A 24,601-nucleotide genomic window follows, 5' to 3' on the forward strand; every position below is an offset into this window, starting at 1 on the left:
GTGGATAACATAGTTCTTTAAACATAGGATGTTAGATATGATTTGGGATTAGGTTGACTTGACCCCCCAGACTTCTCGTCTCCACATATAGAGCTAAATGTCAAGTCCCCGTCACCCCCTAGTTACACGTCAATTACACGTCACACTGCTGCGCGCGCATTTAGGCCAAGTATTATCTTATAGATCCACCTATGTATGACATCATAACCAATCATGTTCCTTTTTACTCATTATTACACCCATTTTCGGTTACGCAGACAAAACGTCAATTTCTTTATCAATTGTTACGCCTACTGTATTCACTTCATTGTAAAGTATGTACTATAAAAGTTACTTCTTGTCAATAAAGTATGTACTTCACTTCCTGAACCCCCGTGGTGATGGAACTTGGAGCATCCGATTATAATCGATCATTGGAATAAAGCCCATTCCGAAACTCTAATATCACGGATTCTGCCTCTCATTTTACTGAGCTATTTTATAATGTTTCTGTATCAAATTCAGTCCCGGTAAAGGAATTTTTATTTACCACAACCTGGTATGTTGGAATATTACGGCTTTGCACAGCCGCGGAGTGAGGCCCACTGCTGCAAACAGCGGGTCCGTTCTGGCTCCAATCTGGAGCTGAAATTTTCGGGAGGAAGCGATGTTTAGCTGTAGTTCAGGGCTGCAGCTCACATTACGGTCACATCGACTCCTACAAAGCGGGGCTGACACCATCGCAGAACAGTGCACCAACCCACATGGGTAATATTTTAGCGTGAATTTTGGAGGAATGAAAGCGCACCCACCTGGGAACACTTGATTAGCGGACTACAGCAACCATGAGGCTGTGCTGACAGCCACGCCCACTGAGGCAGGTAGTTGAAATAAATAAGTGCGCAATCTACGTGACTTTCATCCCTTCTGCACTGCCACTGAAGAAAGGAGTACAACTCCTGAAACGCGTCTGGCCAAGAATGTACGATGCCTGTATCCTGACGAGGTGCTAGCTGGCAGGGTGTCGAGAAATAAAAGATTGACCTTACAAGCCTCCTGTGGACTCCCTCCTTTGGTGCTACCTGGTATGTTGGAATATTACGGCTTTGCACAGCCGCGGAGTGAGGCCCACTGCTGCAAACAGCGGGTCCGTTCTGGCTCCAATCTGGAGCTGAAATTTTCGGGAGGAAGCGATGTTTAGCTGTAGTTCAGGGCTGCAGCTCACATTACGGTCACATCGACTCCTACAAAGCGGGGCTGACACCATCGCAGAACAGTGCACCAACCCACATGGGTAATATTTTAGCGTGAATTTTGGAGGAATGAAAGCGCACCCACCTGGGAACACTTGATTAGCGGACTACAGCAACCATGAGGCTGTGCTGACAGCCACGCCCACTGAGGCAGGTAGTTGAAATAATTAAGTGCGCAATCTACGTGACTTTCATCCCTTCTGCACTGCCACTGAAGAAAGGAGTACAACTCCTGAAACGCGTCTGGCCAAGAATGTACGATGCCTGTATCCTGACGAGGTGCTAGCTGGCAGGGTGTCGAGAAATAAAAGATTGACCTTACAAGCCTCCTGTGGACTCCCTCCTTTGGTGCTACCTGGTATGTTGGAATATTACGGCTTTGCACAGCCGCGGAGTGAGGCCCACTGCTGCAAACAGCGGGTCCGTTCTGGCTCCAATCTGGAGCTGAAATTTTCGGGAGGAAGCGATGTTTAGCTGTAGTTCAGGGCTGCAGCTCACATTACGGTCACATCGACTCCTAAAAAGCGGGGCTGACACCATCGCAGAACAGTGCACCAACCCACATGGGTAATATTTTAGCGTGAATTTTGGAGGAATGAAAGCGCACCCACCTGGGAACACTTGATTAGCGGACTACAGCAACCATGAGGCTGTGCTGACAGCCACGCCCACTGAGGCAGGTAGTTGAAATAAATAAGTGCGCAATCTACGTGACTTTCATCCCTTCTGCACTGCCACTGAAGAAAGGAGTACAACTCCTGAAACGCGTCTGGCCAAGAATGTACGATGCCTGTATCCTGACGAGGTGCTAGCTGGCAGGGTGTCGAGAAATAAAAGATTGACCTTACAAGCCTCCTGTGGACTCCCTCCTTTGGTGCTACCTGGTATGTTGGAATATATATATATATATATATATATATATATATTACCTACTGGCGGTCGCCAGTAGGTAGTTATAGTTAGGACCACGTTTCCATAGGAAAACCTCAACATTCTATTTTGAATAACTTTGGCGCCGGTCGACGAATCCTCGCGAATTTCTCAAAATAGGTGGGGCGCTACGCTCCGCTCCTACCCTGAAAGTCTCGGGGGGATCCGTCAAGCGGGGGCTGAGATAAAAGGGGGGTCCCAAAACGCGTTTTTCCCATGCATTTTTCCATAGGACCTTTAGAACGAGCTACAGCCCGAACGGCTGAACAGAATTACTCAAAATTTGGCAGAGAGGTAGTCCCTAGGTCAAGGAAGTGCCTTTTGTAGGTTTGGTGTAAATCTGTTCAGTAGATTCTGAGAAAATAGCCTTTAAATCAATATATATATCTGAGCCCGCTTACGGTACGCTTACCGTACGCTTACGGTAAGCGTACGGTGGCGTGCGCGAGCGCGATTCTGATTGGCTCTTAGATCTTAGTAAACATTCGAATCGGCCGAAACCAGGAAGCGGCGGCCGCCATTTTGTGTATTTCACTCTGGAAAAAAAAGAGTGAAAACAAGGAAAGGGGGCAATGAGGAGAGTTACAGACCCCCTAACATTTGTAAGGGGGTCAAAGAAGGACAGAAAAGTACAAAGAAAACATTTATTGATTTTAAAAAAAATCACGGGGTACGCGTACGGTAAGCTTACGGTAAGCGTACGGTAGGAAAAAAAAAAAAAAAAATGAAAATCAGATTTAAGTGTTTAGATATTAGGGGGCTCTAAAAAGAGCCGTTGTGTTTATGAAATGATTTTTTAGTGGTACCTACAAGTAAGTACCGATGCAGAGTCTAAGGTTCAAGAGGAAGACTCTGTTCCCTTCATCATTGAAGTGCACACCATCTCCTCTATAAATGTCTTGCATGTCATAACGCAAGTTGTTGTGGTAAATGGCACCCATACCATAGTCACGGAGGAAAGCAGAAACAGATTTGTTGACGTGCTTTCTTGCTTTGTCATCGCACCGCGTGCCCACCGTGCGTGCACGGCACTAACTGCGTAAAGTGGGCGCGCGGTGCGCGAAGCGCACCGCGTGCTCACTGTGCGCGCACTGTGCGCGAAGCGCACCGTGCGCGCACGGAACGAACTGCGTTAAGTGGGCGCGCACGCCACGAATGGCGTAAAGTAACTTAGCATTTAAAAAACCGTACAAATTCACTGAAAAAACCATAGGTTTCACACACGTAAATAGTTAGGAATTAGCATTTAAAAAACCTTGCAAATTCACTGAAAAAACCATAGGTTTCACACATGTTATAGTTAGCGGAAATTTTACTGATAAAAAACCAATGAAATTCCCCCGTTATAGTTAGTGCAGGCAACTATAACTCACGCGACCGCAATCTTCTGCTGATGACATATGTGTCTTTATGAAAAAAAAATATTTGTAATATATGTATAGCTAAAAATGTATGGAAGAAGACATGGGCAAATAAGTGTCTAAATACAGTATTAGCATCAGCAGAGGATTGCGGTCGCGTGAGTTATAGTTGCCTGCACTAACTATAACGGGGGAATTTCATTGGTTTTTTATCAGTAAAATTTCCGCTAACTATAACATGTGTGAAACCTATGGTTTTTTCAGTGAATATATATATATATATTTTTTTTTTTTAATCTAAAGATGTACGAGAATTAACTGCACTCATATTGTGACTAATAAAGAAGGAGATAGCAATGCATTGGATGTAGAACCCGTGCTGGTAATGTCTAGTTGGCTTCAAAATAAGTAAATACGTTACTTGAGCTGTAAGGGAAAAATACATATTACGGTATGATAGTATTGCCTGAATATGCCTCACGACAATCGAAAATGTAAACAATATTTAAGAAAATGTCTTACGTACGATTGATACGATTTTCATGGAAGCTATTGTGTATGGTTTTGCTGTATGATTTAACATTAATAAAAACATTTTCAAGAAAAAAGAAAATATAAATATATTTCCATTGTTTGCCTCCACAGCATACCCCAAGATATGTCACTCGCTCGACAACCTCACGGGACAAGGATGACAACAGCATGGCTCAGGTACTCAATCCACTTTATTTCAAAATATCCCATGGGTGCAAATATATATATATATATCTATTACAGTGTTTAATTCTTTACAAAAAAGTCTACTGAGCTCTGCGGTAATACTTTCAAATTACAGCTCTACCTTAAAAAAACAATTAAATGTGTAAAAAAAAATATTAATACACTGTATTACACTATATATCACTAATATACTGTACTACAGTGTAAACACAAGGAGATGATGGACGCAGCGCTGGAACTTTTCAGACACTCACCCCCAGTCACAGATCTGGGTTGAATCCATCATCGTTCTTTAGCTTCCTTCGCCACCCCAGTTTGGACCCAGCCAAATGCAAATCAGTCTTGACCCTGTGCCTCATGGGAAGAGTCCAGCCCGAACTCCCAGGCCAGGTACTTCCTGGACCAGAAACAAGCATCCTGGGACCGGTTTCGGGGGAACACCCCTCATCAGCCAGGCTAACTTGAATCCAGTGACAAAGTGAGCAAGGGACCCACGTCTGGGCATACCCTGCCAACTACAGTGTATTCAACATTTTTAGAATATTTTTTTTTCTAGTTTCTTTACCTACTGCTGTACTTTTTAGGTACTAGTATGGTACTCCATAAACTTTTTTTTCAAATATATAGAAAAATATAAATACATTTCCCTACCTACTACCACTTTAATGAGGAGATAATAGGTAGGGAACAACAATAACACCTATTACTTCCCTATATCTAAGGCCCTAACCCAGAACACAGCCAACATGGGTTAAAAACAACATGACTGCTTTTCCTTTTGGAAAGGTAGTCATTAGTCAATCAAATAGTGCCTTGTCATTGGCATGCACCGTGGTATACTCCAAAGATACCATGATATACTGTGGCCCAACACATAACTAAGGGCCAGGGTTATCATTGTATCGAGTTGTCCTTGTGTCACACATGGTGTTATAAAAATAATGCAAAACTTAAGTCAGATTTACCAACAACACAAGGCCACCATGTGTAGCCCTATGTTGCTTGGTAAAACGAAACGAAAAGCACTGCAAATCGCTGCGCTGCGCTGTCCTGGGAAAGCATTCCATGGGTCACGGGTGGACAGAAATATGCCATATCTTGATCGATATGGCACATTCCTGCCCTCTCCCACTCAAAGCAACGCAGCGTGGCAATGTATCTTGCAGTTTTGCATTGAGTGTCATTTTAATAAAGCTGCCCCCATGTCTTTTGTAACTTCAACACTACTAAACCATTTTAGATCTACTACAAACCCTAACCTTTCTACCCCATATTCTGTATTCCTGTCAACTTTCATCTACATCTGTTCAGCTATTTTCACACTACATCCATTTCAGCTACACTCTACAACACAACACACACTTCCACTCCACTGTATGACACGACACTCCACTCTATGATGTCACTCCACTCTACAAAACGCCACTCAACTCCACGACAGTCCACTGCACTCCAAAACAGTCCATGCCACTCCACTCTACGACATGCCACGCAATGCTGCAGCACTCCACTCTATGATACAACACTCCACTCAAACATTTGTCACCCGATTGTACGACATGCCACTCCACTCTGTGACATGCCACTCCACTGTATGAGATATATCACTACAATCTACCAAATGCCACACCACTCTACAACATGCCATTCCGCTGTAAGTCACTGTACCACACACCACTCTATGAGACACCACTCCACCCTACTGTACAACACGCCACTCTACTCTACAACACTCCACTGTACAACATGCCACTTAACTCTATGACAGTCCACTCCACTCTACACCACTCCACTGTATGCTATTCAACTCTATCACACTCGACTCTACACCACTCCAGTCTACTCCATTCCACTATATGCCACTCCACTGTAGGCAATTTCACTGTACACCACTCAACTGTATGCAACTCTACTCTGTTCCACTGTATGAGACTCCATTGTACACCACTCCACTGTATGCTATTCCACTGTACACCACTCCACTCTATGTCACTCCATCCTATGCCAATCCACTGTTCGCTATTCCACTCCACGCCACTCCACTGTATGCTGCTCCAATGTGCACCACCACTCCATTTTACGCCACCCCACTCTATGCTATTCGACTGTAGGCAACTCCACTCTACGCCCCAACTCTATACTATGCCACTCTATACCACCCCCCTCTCCCACCACTCCACTGTACGCCACTCCACTGTATGCTATTCCCCTCTATGCCACTCCACTCTAAGCCGCTGCACTTCACTCTACAGTACTTCACTCTACAGTATTCCACTCTCTGGCACTCCACTATACTGTACGACACAGTTCTCTACTCAATGGCTCTCCAGTACATGCCACTCCACTGTACACCACTCCACTCTACTCTGCGACATGCCTCTCCACTGTACACCACTCCTCTCTACCCACTCCACTGTATGATATTTCACCCCATGCTACTCCACTTTATGCCAATCCACTCATCACCACTTCACTGTACACCAAAATAGTGCATGCCACTTCACTCTATGCTCTTCCACTGTATGCCACTGCACTCTACACCAATCCAGTCTAAACCAATCCACTGTACGGCACTCCACTCTACTGTACAACACCACTCCACTCTACACCACTCCACTGTACAACACGCTGCTCAACTTTACGACAGTCTACTCCACTCTACGCCACTCCACTGTATGCTATACCACTCTATGACACTCCACTCTACACCACTATAGACTACGACTTTCCCTGTACGCCATTCCATTCTACGCTACTCCACTCTATTTTATATCCCTGTACGCCACTAAACTTTATGCAACTCCATCCTACTCTGTTCCACTGTGCACCACTCCACTGTACGCCTCCACTGTATGCTATTCTACTGCACACCATTCCACTGTATGCCACCCCACTCTATGCCACTTCCCTATATGCCACTCCACTCTACGCTACTTTCCTGTACACTATTTCACTGTACGCCACTCGACTCTAAGCAGCTCCACTCTACTCTGTTCCACTATATGCACTCCACTGTACACTGTTCCACTGTACCCCACTTGTCTCTGCATCCCCTCCTTGCCACTCCAAAGTAGCTAGTCCACATCACCACTCCACTGTGCACCACCACTCCACTCTATGCCACTCCACTCTACACCATTAAACTCTATGCTATTCCACTCCATGCCACTCCTTTCTCCACCACTGTACTGTACACCACTCCACTGTATGCTATTTCACTCTATGCCATGCCACTCTATGCCACTCCACTCCACTCTACAGTATTCCACTCTCTGGCACTCCACTCTACTGCACGACACAATTCTCGACTCAATGGCACTCCAGTATACGCCATTTCATTGTACACCACTCCAACCCTACTCTACGACATGCACTCCACTCTACGCCACCCCACTCTAGTCCCTGTATGCCACTCCAGTATACTCCACTCCACTGTATGTCATTCCACTGTTTGTCACTCCACTCTACACCATTTCACTCTACACTATTCCACTTTACGGCACTCCACTCTACGGCGCTCCAATCCACGCCAGTCATCTTTATGCTATTCCACTCTATGGCACTCCACTCTGCTCTTCGACACCCTATTGGACTGTACGCCATTCCAGTCCACACCACTTCACCATAAGCCACTCCACTCTACTTTATGAGACGCTACTCCAATATACGGCACTCCAGTCTATGTCACTACAATATATGCTATTCAACTGCATGCCACTTCACTCTACACAACTCCACTCTACACCACTCCACTCTATGCCACTCCACTCTATGCCACTCCACTCTACTGCATGCCTCTATACACCACTCTACACTATGCCACTCCACTCTACACCTTCCACCTTATGGTAATCTACTGTACGCCACTCCACTGTACATCACTCCACTCTATGCCATTCCACTCTACACCACTCCACTGTATGCTACCCCACTCTAGGCTACTCCACTCTAGGCCACTCCCCTCAAAGCCACTGTGTTCTACCCTATTCTACTGTACGCAACCCCACTCTACTCAATGCTATTCCACTCTATCCCACTCCACTCTCTGCCACTATTCTGAACACCACTCCAGTGTACGCTATTCCACTGTATGCCACTCCACACCACTCCACTATCCCACACTCCACTGTATGCTATTCCACTCTACGACTCTCCACTATATGCTTTTCCACTGTATGCTACTCCACTCTACACACTCCACTGTACGGTTTGCCACTCTATGCAACTCCATTCAACACTACTCCAGCATACCCCATTCCACTCAATTCTATTTCACTCTATGCTGCTCCACTCTGATTGATTTGTGATGACATAAGTGTTGTTATGAATTCTATGATTTCAGATAGTATACGTGATGTAATATGAAAGGGTATAAGCAGTGCATAGAGAAGGCACAAGCTATAGTTAATGTAGTGTGGCTACCAAGTTCACTGCACTATGTATGAAGGTGCGTGAGTTATAATAATTTGAAGGTGGTGCGTAAATTATAAATTTAACTGTAAATTTAGAATTTCTAATGCTTGTGTACTTTAAGTTGGTTTGTAACTGTGTAGAAAGAATAAATACAGGTTTCCTAACTATAACAAAGTTTTAACTTTTGTTTTCTTTGTTATATATACATATATATTCACTGAAAAAATCAAAGGTTACAGGGACGTTATAGTTAGGCTCACATTTCACTCGTACAAAACTAGTGAAATTTAGCAGTTATAGTTACCTGAGCAAACTATAATTTACGCCCCCTCAGTGATCTGCTTCTGACCGCTCATATTACATCACTGATGACATGGTCAGTGACATTACTGATGACATCTCAAATTACATCACTGATGCCATCATGCAGTGAGTGTTCTCGAAAGGTTTCTGAGTGTTAAACACATATATCAAGATACTACAAAACTTAAATAAGTATAGTTTGTGTACTACTAAAGAGTAATACTATTTGTAACACATATTATGTGAGTGGCTGTGAGTGACTGTATAGGTGAATGAGTGTCTGTGTGTGGCTGTGTGGGTGAGTGAGTGGGTAGGTCTGTCAGTGGTGTATGGGTGAGTAAGTGGGTATGTGAGAGTCTGTAAATATGAGTGTGGGGTGTGTGAATGGGTGAATAAGTGGTGTATGGATGAGTGCGTAGGTGTATGCGTGACTGTATGGGTGAGTGAGTTAATGTGAGAGTGGCTGTATGGGTGAGTTTTTGCTTATGTCATTAACTGTTTAGGTGAGTGAGTACATGTGTTTGTATCTGTATGAGTAAGTGAGTGGATGTGTGTGTAACTATATTGGTGACTGACTGTCAGTGTGTGAGTGGATTTATGGGTGTAAGAGTGGGAGTGTTAGTGTCTGTATGTCTGTATGGCTGAATGTGTGAGGGGCTTTATTGATGAGTGGGTAGGTGCAGGAGTGGCTGTATGGGTGATTAATGGTTATGTGAGTGGCTGAATCGGGGAGTACATGAGTGAGTACTTGTGTGAGTATGTGAATAAGTTTGTGTGTGGTTGTGTGGGAGTGGGTGTATGTGAGGTTATATACGGGTGTGGATGGGTGTTTGAGTGGTTCTGTGGATGATATAATCAGTGATGTCATTGAGATGTCATCCGTGATGTCATGAGTGATGTCACTGACCATGTCATGAGTGATGTAATAGGTGAGGTCATAAGCAGTGCATTGTGGGGGCATATGTTATAGTTAGCTAAGTAACTAACTATAACTGCGTAATGTCACTGGTTTTGTGTGAGTGAAATGTGAGCCTAACTATATCGTCCCTTTTGCCTTTGGTTTCTTCAGTGCATTTATTAGGTTTTTTGAAATTCTATTTTCTACCTGTAACCTGTGACCTCTGAAAATGAGTGTGTGAGTGAGTGCAAGAGTGCCTCAGTGGGTGTGTGAGATGTTTAAGTAAATGTGCTGCTATGTAGCTGCCTGCTATAATACCTCTATGGCAGTATAAATGTGTATATAAGTACCTGTGTTAGTCAATAGACAGCTATTTAGGTGTCACTGCAACTACCTTTGAGTCTGCTGTATGCATAAACAGTTTCTGGCGAGGAGTGGAGGAGTCTGCTCTAGCCTGGTTGAGTTCCTATTTGGAGCACAGAGAACAGGCCGTGTGCCTGAAGCCGTTCTATTATGAGGCAAAGATCCTTAAGTGTAGAGTGCCTCAGGGCTTGGCCCTGAGCCCCACACCTTTTAATATCCACATGACGCCACTGGCATACCTTATTGAATCATTTGGCATCCAAGTGCTGTAATATGCAGACAGCGCCCATCTACTGCTAACCTATGCCAATAATACGACTGATTCTAGGTAAAAATTTGCTGCCTGAATAGTAGCATTAATGTGATGGCTTAAGTCCAACTTTATCCCGAAGAAAACTGAGGTCTTGTTGTTTGATGCCAACCCCTTGCTTGTCTGGCTAGGGGCATGGCCGGTGAGTTGCACCTCACCACCCTCACCCACAGAGGCAGCTAATAATCTAGGGGTGCTCATTGACACTCACTTATCCTTCAAATCCCAGATCTCATTGGCGGTCAAAACCTCCTGTTGGATATTGAGGATGTTGAGAACATTTCTGAACCTTCTGCGATGGGAAGTCCAGAAAATAATACTGCAGGCTTTAATTCTTTCTATACTGGACTACGTGAAAATTCTATACCTAGGAGCCCCGGATTATCTAATCCAACAACTGCAAATGGTGCCGAATATGGCAATTCACCTTTTGCTTAAACTATCCAAGAATGCCTCCATCTTCCACTACTGCAACCAACTGCACTGGCTACCAGTGAAAAAGAGGATGAGGTTGGGCGCATGGCCGAGCTGAGGACCAAGGTGGCCGCTCAGCTCTGAAGCTCTGGAGGATCCGCCAGATTATGATCACCTGTTGGCACAAATTAGTGCCTCCTTAGCCCGATGGTCGCACAACATCAGCGATCTCAGTGTGGCGATCCTGATGTGTCTGCCAGATGACAGGATGAGGCCGATCGCCATCCTGCCAGCAGTTGCAACTATACACGGCCTCCTCGGAGGCCCCCTGTCAATAGGTGCTGTGGGTGAGCCTGAGGGCAGGGTGTTGCTTCTGTCTGGCGTGCCGATTCCTAGTCATCAGGGGCCGACTGGGCATTTCTGACCTGTGCTGTTGTGGGACCTGGCTCCACTATGGCTTTCAGCCTGGGCTGGTCCGGGAGTGCGGTGTCCACTCTGTGAGGTGAGCCAGAACTTGATTGGCTGCTCCCTCATGAACAAGTGTAGGGCCTCAACCCGATGGCTGCCTGGAGTTCCCTGCGCGCTACCCTGCTATGGGCCCACTTGGTACCTCCTGCTTTCCCACTTGTTGTGTGCCAGTGGACCCTCTGCCCTATTTTGGATACTGCCTGGCAAGGCGGATCCTTCTGGCCTTGCTGGTGAAGTCCGGCGGAGGGCCTCATCGACATTGTTTACTGCATGGGCCTATCACACAGCAACACTGATCCTTCTAGTACAGATGCCTCCGGAACTCACTATCATTATGCATAACTTCAAATCGCTTGAAGAGGCAGCTTATTTCTTGTTTTCTGGCAGTTCATTTATTACTCTCTAATGCAAACTGCGTCTGATCTCTGTGCCCCGGGGGTGCTGATTGCTGCTGGAACTGTTATTGGGAGCCTTCCCATGTAGGGTGACTCGTTTGTAGCCTGCGTTGGCTATTATACCTGCCTTTCACTCATCTGGTTATTGGTTTGTTCCTGCTGTTGTACCCTAGAGCTGGTGCACTGTGTGCTGTCTTGATTGCACCATATTCTGAGTCTTCCTAATTTGCTATTACAGCGGTGCAATGGGGAACGCGATCCTAAACAGCAGCAGCTTAATTTTGAGTGACCAGAACTCCCCGTCCCCAGAACTCAGAGGACCCCACTGAGGGGGACTCAGCTTCATCCACGTCCGGTGCTCCCCCCCCCACCCCCCCTTGATGGTGCTGCTGCTATATTGGCTGAGCTCAAATCTGGTTTCAAGTCCATAGACTCATTTTGACTGTCTCTATGCGGTTAGATGGCATGCATTAGAGCAGGGAGAGGCATGAAACTAGGTTAGACACTGCCGAGAAATGAATCTCTGACATAGAAGACTGTGGGACTGCGGTGAATAAATGACTTGAGAAGATGAAGGGAACACTTAAAGTGATGGATGCAAAGACTGAGGATTTGAAGGCGCATTCCTGTCGGAGCAATATTCGCATTGCGAGAGTGGCTGAGACCACCAACACTGAGCACATGGATACCTTTGTTGAGAACCTATTAGTGGAACTCTTTGGTAGAGACTCTTTCACAGCTTCCTTCCCAGTTGAGAGGGCAAACAACTGATACAGAGGGCGACACCTTGTATCATCATTGCCAGTCACCTCCACTACTGGGACCGTGATATCGCCCTTCGCCTTGCTCATGTGAAAGCCCCACTACACTATTAAGGTATGACAGTGTAACTATACCCCAACTTTACATCACTGGTGCAGGAGGCGCGCTGTAAATACATTGATACCAAGCGTCTGCTCCGGAACTGCAATGTGCGCTACACAATGTTGTACCCTACTCGCTTGCGGATTCAGATAGATGGTCAACAACATATCTTTGATTTGCCGGTGGATGCCATACTTTTCTGCAAGGAGCGGAGATCTGAAACTAAGCCGACTGTTGACCAACCTTCTGCTCGTTCGAAAAGCCCACCATCCACGGAATTGCAGACTACTCCACCGCCCTGAAGGCATGAAGACTGTAAACTTAGTGGCTGCGCACTCTGCTCTCTCTCTTCACATGCGATTCAGTTTGCAGTAATGAGGCACTATATACAATCCGTGCCGTTCATGTATTTTTTTGACAGGCTGATATGATCTCGGTTTCCCACTACTGTGTTATCCTGACATTCCTCCACATGAGCGTTGCCATACCCCAAGGAGTACTCCACCGGATTTGTTCTGTTGTTTTTTCTGGGTTTATTATTTTCCACTATGGTGTGGGTGGGGGGTGGAGTGTTGTTTCACCTTTGTGAAGGGTTGTTCTGTATCTTTTCTTACAGAGGTTGCACTAACCTATCTGCCATGACATGGATTATCTCCAGTACATCTGCACAGTCATTTCCACATTATACCTTGTATGGAACCACCGATTAAGAGTGCTGGGACTATGTCCCTTGTATGTGTGACGTGGAACATTAGAGGGCTGAATATACCTCGGAAAGGGAGGCAAATCCTCTCCTATTTGACAATGCATGTTGTTCAACTAGCCTTTCTCCAAGAAACACACTGTACACCAAATACCCGCAAATTCCTATCCTTCTGCCAGGGGAGGTAACCGTTGTTTGCCAGCTATAGCTCATATTCCGGAGAGGTTAGCATTTTAGTCCCTAAATGTATTCTCTTTGTTGTATGGAGCTGATTGCTGATCCAGAGGGCCACTATCTTTTAGTTTCCAGTACGTTCGCAGCTCGATCTTTTTTGCTAGTTAATGTCTATGTCTCAAATGTAGACTCTCTAGATTTCTTTTCATGAGCTCTCCACTCACATAACCCGTCTACATGCTGATCATGTCCCCCTGGGTGGCAATTTAAATATAATCCCTTATCCTCCCTTTGACTCTATTGGCTCCTCTCGTATCTCCAAGACACATGCCCTGCAGGTTCTTTCCAATTTCTTGAACTCTTTCTGACTTGCAGGCATCTGGAGATCTGGGCACCCACACAGTAGAGACTATACATTTTATTCTGCCCCCCACGGTGTCTGGACACGCATAGAACACTGGTACCTTTCCCCTGAGGTCCTTCTATGGCTCACAGATACCACCTGCCACCCCCATTTGCTATCTGATCACTCCCCGATGATGGTTTCTCTGCAGAACCCCTGCTCTGTCCCACCTGTGACACCATGGCGGTCTCCAATTAACACACCACATGATGAAGTATTTTGCGTAGAGATCCGTGATGCGATTATTGAATATTTTTTGTTGAACACGGGGATGGTTTCGAAACATTCCACGTTAAGGGAGGCCTTTAAGGCATACATCAGGAGTAATGTATAGCTAAACATGCGGGTGTCCTTCGTTCCATTAGACAGGAGTTGGCAGACATTGAGGGGAAACTGCGGGATCTCGGCCTGCAAGGTATGTTGCCCATGTCCCCCATGCCATTGCATACACGCTCCATTCGATTACAAGAATTTCGGGATTTAGCAGCCCATGAGGTGACGTATTTGCTAGGGTGCGCATGAGAGGGAGAGAGACCCGGGCGCACACTGTTCACTGCTCTGTCCTATATGTCAAGCCACCTACATTACTGCTCTACAACTAGAAGATGGCTCCATGCTCACTGATAACATCACTATTCTCACTGAATTTACCTCATATTACACACGTTTGTATACATCTCTCAGCACTGCGACGGGCGGTGAGGTAGCAGAATATCTGTCAGAGGTGGCGATGGTATGGCTCGAGGGGAGTCACCAGCAATTCATGACTTCTCCCCTTTCCTGTGAGGAAATCTCACAGGCTATAGATGCCCTTAGTGGAACTCGCGCCCCTGGGTCGGACAGCTTCACAGGTGACTTTTATAAAGCTTACAAAGCAGTATTGGTCCCACATTTTCTTGAGGTCTACGCTGAATCTCTTGGACAGGGTATACAACCCCCCACGCTGCGAGCGGCGATTATAACACTCGCCAAACTGTACCCCATACAGACCCTTATCATTACTTAATCATGATATCAAAATATTAGCTAAAATCTTCTCTACGCCCCTTTCTTTGTCGATGGATAGTATAATCGCTTGTTTTCGGTCATGATATATCTTGAAATTGTTCCACTTTTTGTGTATCTCCATACTGTGATTGCCTTTCTTAATCAGATCTTCCCAGACATCCCATTGGCTGGTATATTGCTGGATGCTGAGAAGGCGTTTAACTCTCTTGAGTGGTCCTTCCTGCATGCAAATCTTCTGAAACTTGGTATACCCAAGGGTTTTAGAAACGTAGTCAAATTAATCCATATGGCCCCGTTAGTGCGCCTCAAATGGCACTCTTACGTATGCTTATGCGTCTGGGCTGGCAAAACCCCTAGAATTAGTTGGCATAGGTGGACTCTGCCCTATGATCTTGGCGGTTTCGGTGTCCCTGATTTGTATCTCTATTAACCCAGAGCTCAGGCACATTTTGCATAGTGACCACACCGTCATCCGCTCCACACAACACGCATGCACAGACGTCACCCAAGGATTACACTGACACTTTCATTGTGGGTGAAGAACTGCTGCAGGTTTATTTCATACAACATAAGTATGACGATAAATGGGTTATCTTACGGGCGATCCAGGGCAAGCAGCCCCTCGCTGCTCCGCCCGCCTGGTGAGCCAGCACGCACGGTGGGTTGATGCCCGGCAGTGCGGCACATATTTATTTTCAGATCATCCGCTGGGTCACGTGATCTGTCTCCTACTCCCGCCCCTTCTGACAGGGGCGGAGCGTGTTGTGGCACACCCCCGGTTGGTCAGGCCCCCCAACCGCCCGAAGGACTAACGGGGCGCCATCGCGGTCTTCCCAGAACCCCCTTCGGCTCCTGGACCTTGGCTCTGGCACCCTTACTGTGCCGGACAGGGGGTACCCTTACTGTACCGCCTGTCGCAGAGGTACCCTTACTGTACTCTTCTGCCTCCAGATCGCCCTGTAACTCCGCCTGCAACGCAAAAGAGAAACATTAAAACATTCCAATAACGCGCTGTCTCCGCCACGCAGGGTAAGCGGAAAGGGTGGGAATACGCGTGACCAGGCCGGAGCGGCGCGCAGGAAGCAGAGGAGGAACTGAGAGAGAGGGCCGGCTAAGTAGGGGGGGGCTAGCCTCGCCCCCCTGACGGCCCGCCTCCCACCGGCACACTCATTGGGCGCTCCCCACCCTGGGCGCGGCCTCGCTCACGAGGCGGAACAAGGGGGGGGGGGGAAGGCTGCGACGGGCGGCCACTAGAAAGCTGCCCTGCTGATGTCCCACTGCGTGGGACGCGGGCAGCGGCATACTTCTGGTACCATCCCGATGCCAGGCTGCAATATCTTAAACCGGAATGGACGCAGGCCCTCCCTTTCTACTGTACTGCGGCATGGTTTGACTAGGACCTCTGCAGCGATACAGACACTCCCCGCTACATACTGGGCTTGGACCAAGCTTTGGCGCTATCTGGGCTTGGATATGTCATATTCCCCTCACAATCCCCTTCTTAATAATGCCTGGCTCCCGCAGTCTATTTATAAACTCTGACTTGCGGCCTCTTTGACTGAGGGCCATGATGCGCCCTGCATGGATAGGTTTATCTAACACTGGCTGCACAGTACTTTACGGTCACTCTTCCTTCCTACCCTAAGGAACCTAACGACCTCCCACCCCTCACTTTGATTATCACAGCCCCAGATTACGCCCATCCAGTGTCCCGCCTATATCACACTGCTATACGACTGAAACCTATTGGGACAGAGAGGGCAAGGGCTGCATGGGAGAGGGATTTAGGGTGCCCTTTACCTTATAAAATGCGGTATTATTGTTGTGAGCAAACTGGGCTGATTTCCAATAACCATCGCTATAAGTTATTACATTTTAAATACTTGCACCGGGCCTATGCTGCCCCTTGTTTTTTGGCTAGACCTGACCTGACCAGGTGGCATCGCTTCCTTAGGTGTTCAGCAGAATATGCTGATTTTTCCCCCTTTGCTTGGAATTGCGTTCCTATACTTACATTTTGGGAGGCAGTTCACTCTGCACAATCACGCCTGACGGGGCGACGCTCACCCCAAACCCGTTATTGGCCCTGTTAGGTTATGTTAAGCCAATACCGGCGAGTATTTGCCGCTATACTACAGTTGCGTTGTTGCTGGCCATGCGACAAGTTGCTCTACATTGGTGCGGTGCTTCGTGCCCTACTGAAGCGGCATGGATACATGACTTGACATATTGTGATCTTATCACTTATGCCTCCCACTTCATGACCAAAGGACATATGGCGACCACTAAGAGACTTGTTGACTTTCAACACGTGGCACGGATGAGGATGTGGAAACCTGTCATGTACCTCAATGATCACAGATGAACGGCGTATAACATATACTTCTGTTATGTATGGCTATAATTTACTATCTTATTGTGTATTTTATATTTCCCTCGGAAGTCCTAGCACCTATCATTTCCTCCCACCAATGCTTCTTTCGTGTTTGAGTGGACGCCTTTCTAGGCGGTTACAATGTGCGGTGCACAATGTCATGGCTTTATTTGTATACATATGAGTTCAATACCTCTGTATCTCTTATTGTTTGATCCCTTTTTTTGTTCTGGATGTTTTAAAATGTCATAAAGAAATATTTAAAAACAAAAAAAAGAGGATGAGGTTCAAAGCACTGACAGTGGCACATGCCGCCGTTTATAAGACCGGACCCAAAAACCTGTCCAATAGGATGCTCGAATCCTGTCCCAAAAGAACTCTAGGCTCACAGTCCGCACGACTGCTGACCATCTCCTTCACCAAATGGAAGAAATGGGGTGGATCAGCCTGCTCGGTTCTTGCGGCCAAGTATTACAACTAGCTCCCTCTTCCTCTCAGAGGCATCCCTGAGAAGAAATCATTCCACAAGCATCTAAAACTCATCTGTTTAAGCTGTAGGATGTGGGATACCTTCTATTGGCCACCTGCCATAGCACCAGGACACTCACAGTAGCTGTCATGCTTTAAGAAATCCCTTCATTCATTCATTCATTCATTCATTCATTCATTCATTCATTCATATGTCGTTAGTGAGTGTCCGTTAGCATTACTGAACATAAACATTTGTATCCTCTAGGGCCCCGATTATGGGTTAGCCATAGTGGTAATTACCACATGATTTTAAGCAATCCTCTGATCATGAGTTACAAAAACGCACGTGTTATTTTGCACATGTGCTAAATACTCCATGACTGTCGTCCACAGCCCTGATTGCGAGTTGCTCATTCAATTCCGACCCATGGGTAAACACCTATTTGCGCACGGATTGAAATTACAAGGTTAGTTTTAGTTAATGCATCTGATAATTATCGTAATTATTGGATGGGTTCAATACCTCAACATTTGATACATTTTGGGTGGTGAAACCTGCCAAAATCTAACAGGCAACGCATACGGTATTTACTGTATCCTCCACCTAAAACTCCCCAGACACTCGTAATAGATGCTGTTTATCACACTTGATAAATAATGAACCCCACGGTATCATTATTAACCCTGGGCGTAGTGGGCGTAGTGGGGCTACGTGGAGCAGCGTGTAGTGTGGCAAAATCTACACACACTCGCGTGCTCCGCGTAGCCCCACTACGTGCCGGCCGCCTCCCGCCCGCCCTCATTTTAAAATAATTTAAAGAATGTTAAAAGTAAATAAAATACCTTACCTTTCTCGCGAGAAATGCGCATACGCGGGCGTCCGCGCATGCCCATTTGTGTGAAGAAGTTGCCGTCAAGCAGGAAGAGGGAGCCCTGGGACGCCGCACTGCAGGTAAGGTATTTTATTTACTTTTAACATTCTTTAAATTATTTCAAAATGAGGGCGGGTGGCGGGCCGCTCTGCTTCGTCGCGGCGTGTGCGTAGCGCTGCCTGCTACGCCTACTTCATAAACGGCGAAGCAGGCAGCGCTATGTGCACTCCATGGGCGAAGCCGAGCACGATGCCCAGGCTTAATCATTATTCACCAGGTGCCTGATTACGGATGGGCTGCTTAATTCCAACCCGTGCGTAAACCCCTGCTTACGTATGGGTCGGAATTACGAGTTTGACTGTAGGTAATGCATCCTATAATTATAGGATGAGTTAAATATCTCCGCTGATGTTTTAAATTTCAGCAGGTCAAACCTGTCAAAATTGAACAGGGGATATTGTACGGTATTTACGATACCATGTGGATTTTGGTGCATTAAACACCAAAATTTGCATGTTATGCCCATTAAACCTGTAATAGGTGTTATTTATTGCACATGATAAATAACATGCCCTGTGGTATTATTATTTATCGTGTGCGATAAGTAACACCTCAACTCATAATCAGGACCCAGGTGCAATAAATGGCAACTAATCTTGTAATCAGGCCCCAGATGTGCTATTTAACGCAAATACTATTTAACACATGCGCTACTTATCATGTGCGAAAAATAACGCATGTGATATATAAAACCCAATTAGAAGTATGAAATGTCATGAAAAACGAATGGACACAACTACCTTAAAGTACCTTCAGTCAAAAGCAGATGGTGAAAATTAATGAAGTGTAGGCAATTAAAGAAAAGCTGTAAAACAATAGAAACATTCAAAGACCAACACAATAATGCACAAAACCACACAGCAATGCACTGTTTGAACAGAAAATAATAAAACAGCTGCACGCAAGGCCAGACCTACATTAACGGTCAGGGACAGGTGAAGCTCTCATAGGTTGATTGCAGCAGCTTACACTTCCATTCTATTGTCCAATAAAATGGGTGCAGCACGGTTAGACCACTATATCATGTTAATCCTGATCCATGTTCTGTTAAAACAAACAAAAAAAAATTCTATTGCTTTACAGCTTTCCTTTAATTCCCTGCGCTTTCATGAATGTTTACGACCTGCTTTTGACTGATGGTATTTCAAGGTAGTATTTGCACTGGTTTTTAATAACCTCTTGCACTTGTAATTTGGTGTTATTTACCAGATGTGTTATTTTTCGCATGTGGTAAATAGCGCATGCGTTAAATAGCACATACGTTAAATAGCACCCCTGGACTACATTTATGCAGTATTTAGCACATGTGCTAAATAACACATGCAGTTTTTAACTCATGATCAGACGATTTGTTGAAGTCATGCGCTATTTACCCCTGCATCCAGTAATTACCACTACGCCCAACTCATTATCAGGACATAAGTTGTATTTTTGGTCTGTTATGAATCCCAATGCGCCCAAGAAGATACAATAGAGAGCATACATTTTATTACTATTCAGGGTGGGAATTCAAGGCTTTTGAAGGAGCATTAAATCTTTTCTTAAATCTTCTGAGCCATTACTGAAGATCAACCCCATGGTAATTTTCTAAACCTAGGACTTTGACACTCTTACTATATCCACTACTACTTGTATTTCAAAACTCCATATAGAATGATAAAGTGATCATTGACCAAATGCTATGGCTATAGTAGGCAATGCTATCTGATGCCTAAAGTTTCTTGCTTCTCTGTAACTTGTTTTTTTAATTGTGTATAAATAGAGAACAGGAAATGAGAGAACAGAAAACAACAACCAATATTATTGATACGCACATTTACAATTCACTTTTCAGTCCAACAACCAAATACATATTATTACATTGTCGGTCGGAAAGCATTCCAATAGAATTCTTGTCAGAATGGTTTCCGACCGACGGGTTCCGGGAGTCCGACCGACCAATTGCGATGGTTCCAAACACCATTAGGTCGACTCCCATTGACTTCAATGGGAGCGTGTGTTTCGACCGACAACACAGACTCCCATTGCAAAAAGGGGGAGGTGAGGAAAACCTTGTACCTTGCGGCGGGTACCCCATGATGCTTGCGTCACGGTGAATTGTTTGAAAAAGGGGACCCCTGTGTACCCCCACTGGTCCCAACTAGAGGCCTCCAGGTGGAGGGGGCCTGCTACGGGCCCCCAAAGACAGTTTCCAAAAGCCGATCAGTGTCAGACAGACCGAGTCGGAACGGCTGTGGGAATCCGACATCGTAATCGGTCCGTCAGAAACGCGGCCTGTAGAGGTCTGCGATTCAGCTCCAACTGACTCAGACACTTCGAATGCCGGTCGGAACCGATTTGGAATGACCAACCGACTACCTTGTATTGTAATCGGTCGGTAGGACATGTTTCCGAGTCGGTCGGAAACTTGGCTTCCAACACGGTTCTGTCAAACCGAATGCCATTTGGAGCCTTTCCGACCGACATCATACTGAGGCCTAAATGTACTATCTTTTTCCCAAACTTTAACTCATGTAGGTAACATTTTTATTTTTCATCCCCTTTTAAGCTTGTGAAATGTCTTTCCACTTCAACAATTTATGTATTTTTTCTAAGGGTGGGCGCAGTGCTCCGTTCCGCCCACGGAGTGTGCGTAGTACTGCCCACTTCGCGCTGCGCAAAGTAGGCGTAGCAGGGGCAGACTACGCACACCCTGCGGCGAAGCAGAGTTGCCCGCCACCCGCCTCCCTCCCGCCCTCATTTTACAATTATTAGAAACCTTAGATAAAGAAAAATTACTTACCTGAGCTGCCGCGTCCCGGGGCTCCATCTTGCTGCTTCCTGGATATCTTCTTCCTCACGAATGCGCATGCGCGGGCGCCCGCGCATGCGCATTCGTGAGGAATTTTTCTTCATTTAATGTTTCTAGTAATTGTAAAATGAGGGCGGGAGGGAGGCGGGTGGCGCGTAGTGGGGCTACACGAAGTGTGCGGGTGGGCTTCGTTTTTTGACCAAAAGATTCAAAACATCCTCCTTCAGCTTCCCCCACTTCCTCCCAACGATCCGGCATCCACTCATTCAGAGCAGACTCAGAACTCACACATAGAACTTGATATGTTCCTTCCCATCTGTGAGGAAACCCTGCGGCCCATCTTCCAATCCCTTAAAAGCGGCTCCCCGCTTGATCCAGCACCTGTCAGACATCTTAAACAAGTCACCTCCACCATTCTGGCGCCCATGGTGAGTTTGATAAACGCATCCATTGAAAGCGGCTGTGTCCCACCAAGCTGGAAGAAAGCGATTGTCAAGGCCTTACTAAAAAAGCCTAATCCTTCGACACCGTCAACCACAGTATCCTGGCCCAGAGACTCCATGACCTTGGTATCTCTGGCTCGGCCCTGATGTGGCTAAAGTCATTTCTTGACAATCGATCTTTCCAGGTGGCGGAGGGTGATTTCCTCTCCAGGGAGACACCTATACACTGCGGAGTACCTCAGGGCTCATCGTTAAGCCCTACGCTCTTTAACGTGTATATGTCGCCATTAGAAGGTATTGTCGTCCCGTACGGTATTAAACTTCTGACCTACGCGGATGACACCCAGCTGGTTGTCTCCCTCAGCCGGCAGGATAACCCCGAAATAGATCTGCACTCCTGCCTGAGGGACATAGTCAGCTGGATGAACCTATCCCACCTAAAACTCAATGGCGACAAAACGGAGATTATGGTGATAGGCAACCAATCCCATTTCCGGCCGGAGTCTCTATGGCCTCCATGCATGGGCGCACCTCCAATCCCCAAAGCTGAAATTAAAAGCCTGGGGATCTGGCTTGATCAAAACCTCACCCTAAGCACCCAGGCAAGAAAAACGGCTGGAATATGCCTTGGTCTCCTACGCACCACCCGTAAGATTCTTCCCTTGCTCCCATTTCAATCAAGGAAACTCCTCCTACAGGGTCTTATCCTTTCAAGATTGGATTATGGTAATGCTCTTTACCTCGGGGCTCCAAAAAAAGTGATTGCCAGGCTACAGGTGGTGCAAAACGCCGCTGCCCGGATTCTCACAAACACTAAGACCCGCTGCTCTGCCAAACCAGCAATTAGAGCCTTGCACTGGTTGCCCGTTGAGCAAAGGATACATTTTAAGGCTATGTGCCTAACCCACAAAATCGTCCAGGGAAAAGCGCCGTCCATATTAAAGGACCTTGTGGTTCCATACACCACTACCAGAATCCTCCGATCCTCGCACGCCCATCTGATTCAAATTCCCAAGATAAGGAAAGCTCGTTCAGGAGGTCGACGTTTTTCCTTTCATGCGTCCAAGCTTTGGAATTCCCTTCCGCCTGACCTCTGGGCCCAACACAATCTGCTTCCCTTTCGAAAGTCACTAAAGACATGGCTGTTCCCATAACCATCTGCTTCGCTATCGGTTGAACTCGCTGTCGCATCTTCTAGCGCTGGGACGCTCAAGGGCAGCCATGCGCTCTAGAAATCTCCTTACATTACATTACATTACTCCGTATTGCTTCAAGTAGCCTCACTACGCCCACTACGCCCAGGGCTGATTTTTCCCCATTGCTCAATGGTGGGAGACATTAGTTTCCAGGACAAAGCTCTCTAGTAAGGGGTTTTCAATGGAGAAAAAAAAATGTGCAGGGTTCTCCACACAGCATGTGTTAGACCTGCCAGCCCTTTGGCTGTCCCCTCCTCATTTTTCTTCCTTTACCCTCTAATTTTTCTGTCCACTAGATTTTGTTGGTGTTGACTTAGAGGCTCTGGGTGCCCCATTATCACTAATTGATGGTGTGGCGCAAGGTGCTTCCCTAAAATGGAGGGAGAGTGAGAGCTCCTCTACAAAATGGTGGCCTAAACTATCACCTCAGAGACTGGGCCATAGGCTGACATGAGGAGTTCCAGAACCTTCTGGGCCACTCTGGACAGTCAGGGCCCAGGCTATATATAGAGGTGAGGTGCGTCGGCCATTTTGGGTGTGAAGTGAGGTAGTCAGGAGTAAGGCACCTGAGTGGGGAGGTAGGTGCGCTGGAGGGGGAAACTGACTGTTCTTAGGGCCTGCTTTCTTTCCCCCTCGGTTGACACTGCCCCCTACCAAGTGACCTAGCCCTGCCGTCAGCCTCTGACCCAGGGATCACGTTAACCTTTCTGTGCTCCCCGCCGAGCCAGGACCCCTGAAGAGAACCGGGGAAAGGAGTTAACACCTACGACCTTATCTTCTACTTCCCTGACTGGGCCTGGGCCCCCCTATCTTGATCTGCCTCTGGCGTGTGGACCGCCACCTCCCAACCCACCTGCCCTGAGCTAGGGCATCGCTGTGAGGAAGAAGGGAGCGCTAGGCGCTGAGAACATCACCACCCCTTAATTTGTGTGAGGAAGAAGGGAGCGCTAGGCGCTGAGAACATTGCCACCCCTTAATTTGTGTGAGGAAGAAGGGAGCGCTAGGCGCTGAGAACATCACCACCCATTAATTTGTGTGAGGAAGAAGGGAGCGCTAGGCGCGGAGAACATCGCCACCCCTTAATTTGTGCCACCCCCGTCGGAGCTGCCCTAAAGGGTAACTTACGGCCGTGGCCCTGGGCCGTGTCGCCTGTTCCTGCCATCCTTGGGCCCGCGGGGAGGACCGGGGCCCCGCCGCTGCCGTCGCAGCCTCATCGACGCGGCTCTCTGTGAGGAGAGGGCCGCCGGAGTTCAAAGAAGGCCGCGTCGGTCTGAAGCCGTGATCCACCGTCACGTGACGGGGGCGGACTGCGCAACGCCGCCCCCGCCGCTGCAGGATTCAATCTGTGAGCCGCGCCCCCGCAGGCCGCACTGCCATTGGCGGCTGCGGGCGCGCCTCTGCCGGATCCCTCCCCGGTGCGGAGCTGATGGGGAGA

At 46.9% G+C, this 24,601-nt stretch overlaps 1 protein-coding gene across 2 annotated transcripts in view; it reads left to right on the forward strand.

The window, feature by feature from the left end:
- Positions 1–24,601, forward strand: part of LOC146854240 (aldo-keto reductase family 1 member C1-like) — a 454,220-nt gene that overhangs the window by 53,391 nt on the left and 376,228 nt on the right. For both annotated transcript variants that reach the window (XM_085652022.1, XM_085652023.1), the window contains exon 2: positions 4,169–4,234. In XM_085652022.1, the coding sequence (XP_085508148.1) occupies positions 4,169–4,234 (66 nt within the window). The remainder of the gene's footprint in view (positions 1–4,168; positions 4,235–24,601) is intronic.

Source organism: Triturus cristatus, chromosome 4_1, assembly GCF_964204655.1.
Source record: "Triturus cristatus chromosome 4_1, aTriCri1.1, whole genome shotgun sequence".
NCBI classification, from domain to species: domain Eukaryota; kingdom Metazoa; phylum Chordata; class Amphibia; order Caudata; family Salamandridae; genus Triturus; species Triturus cristatus.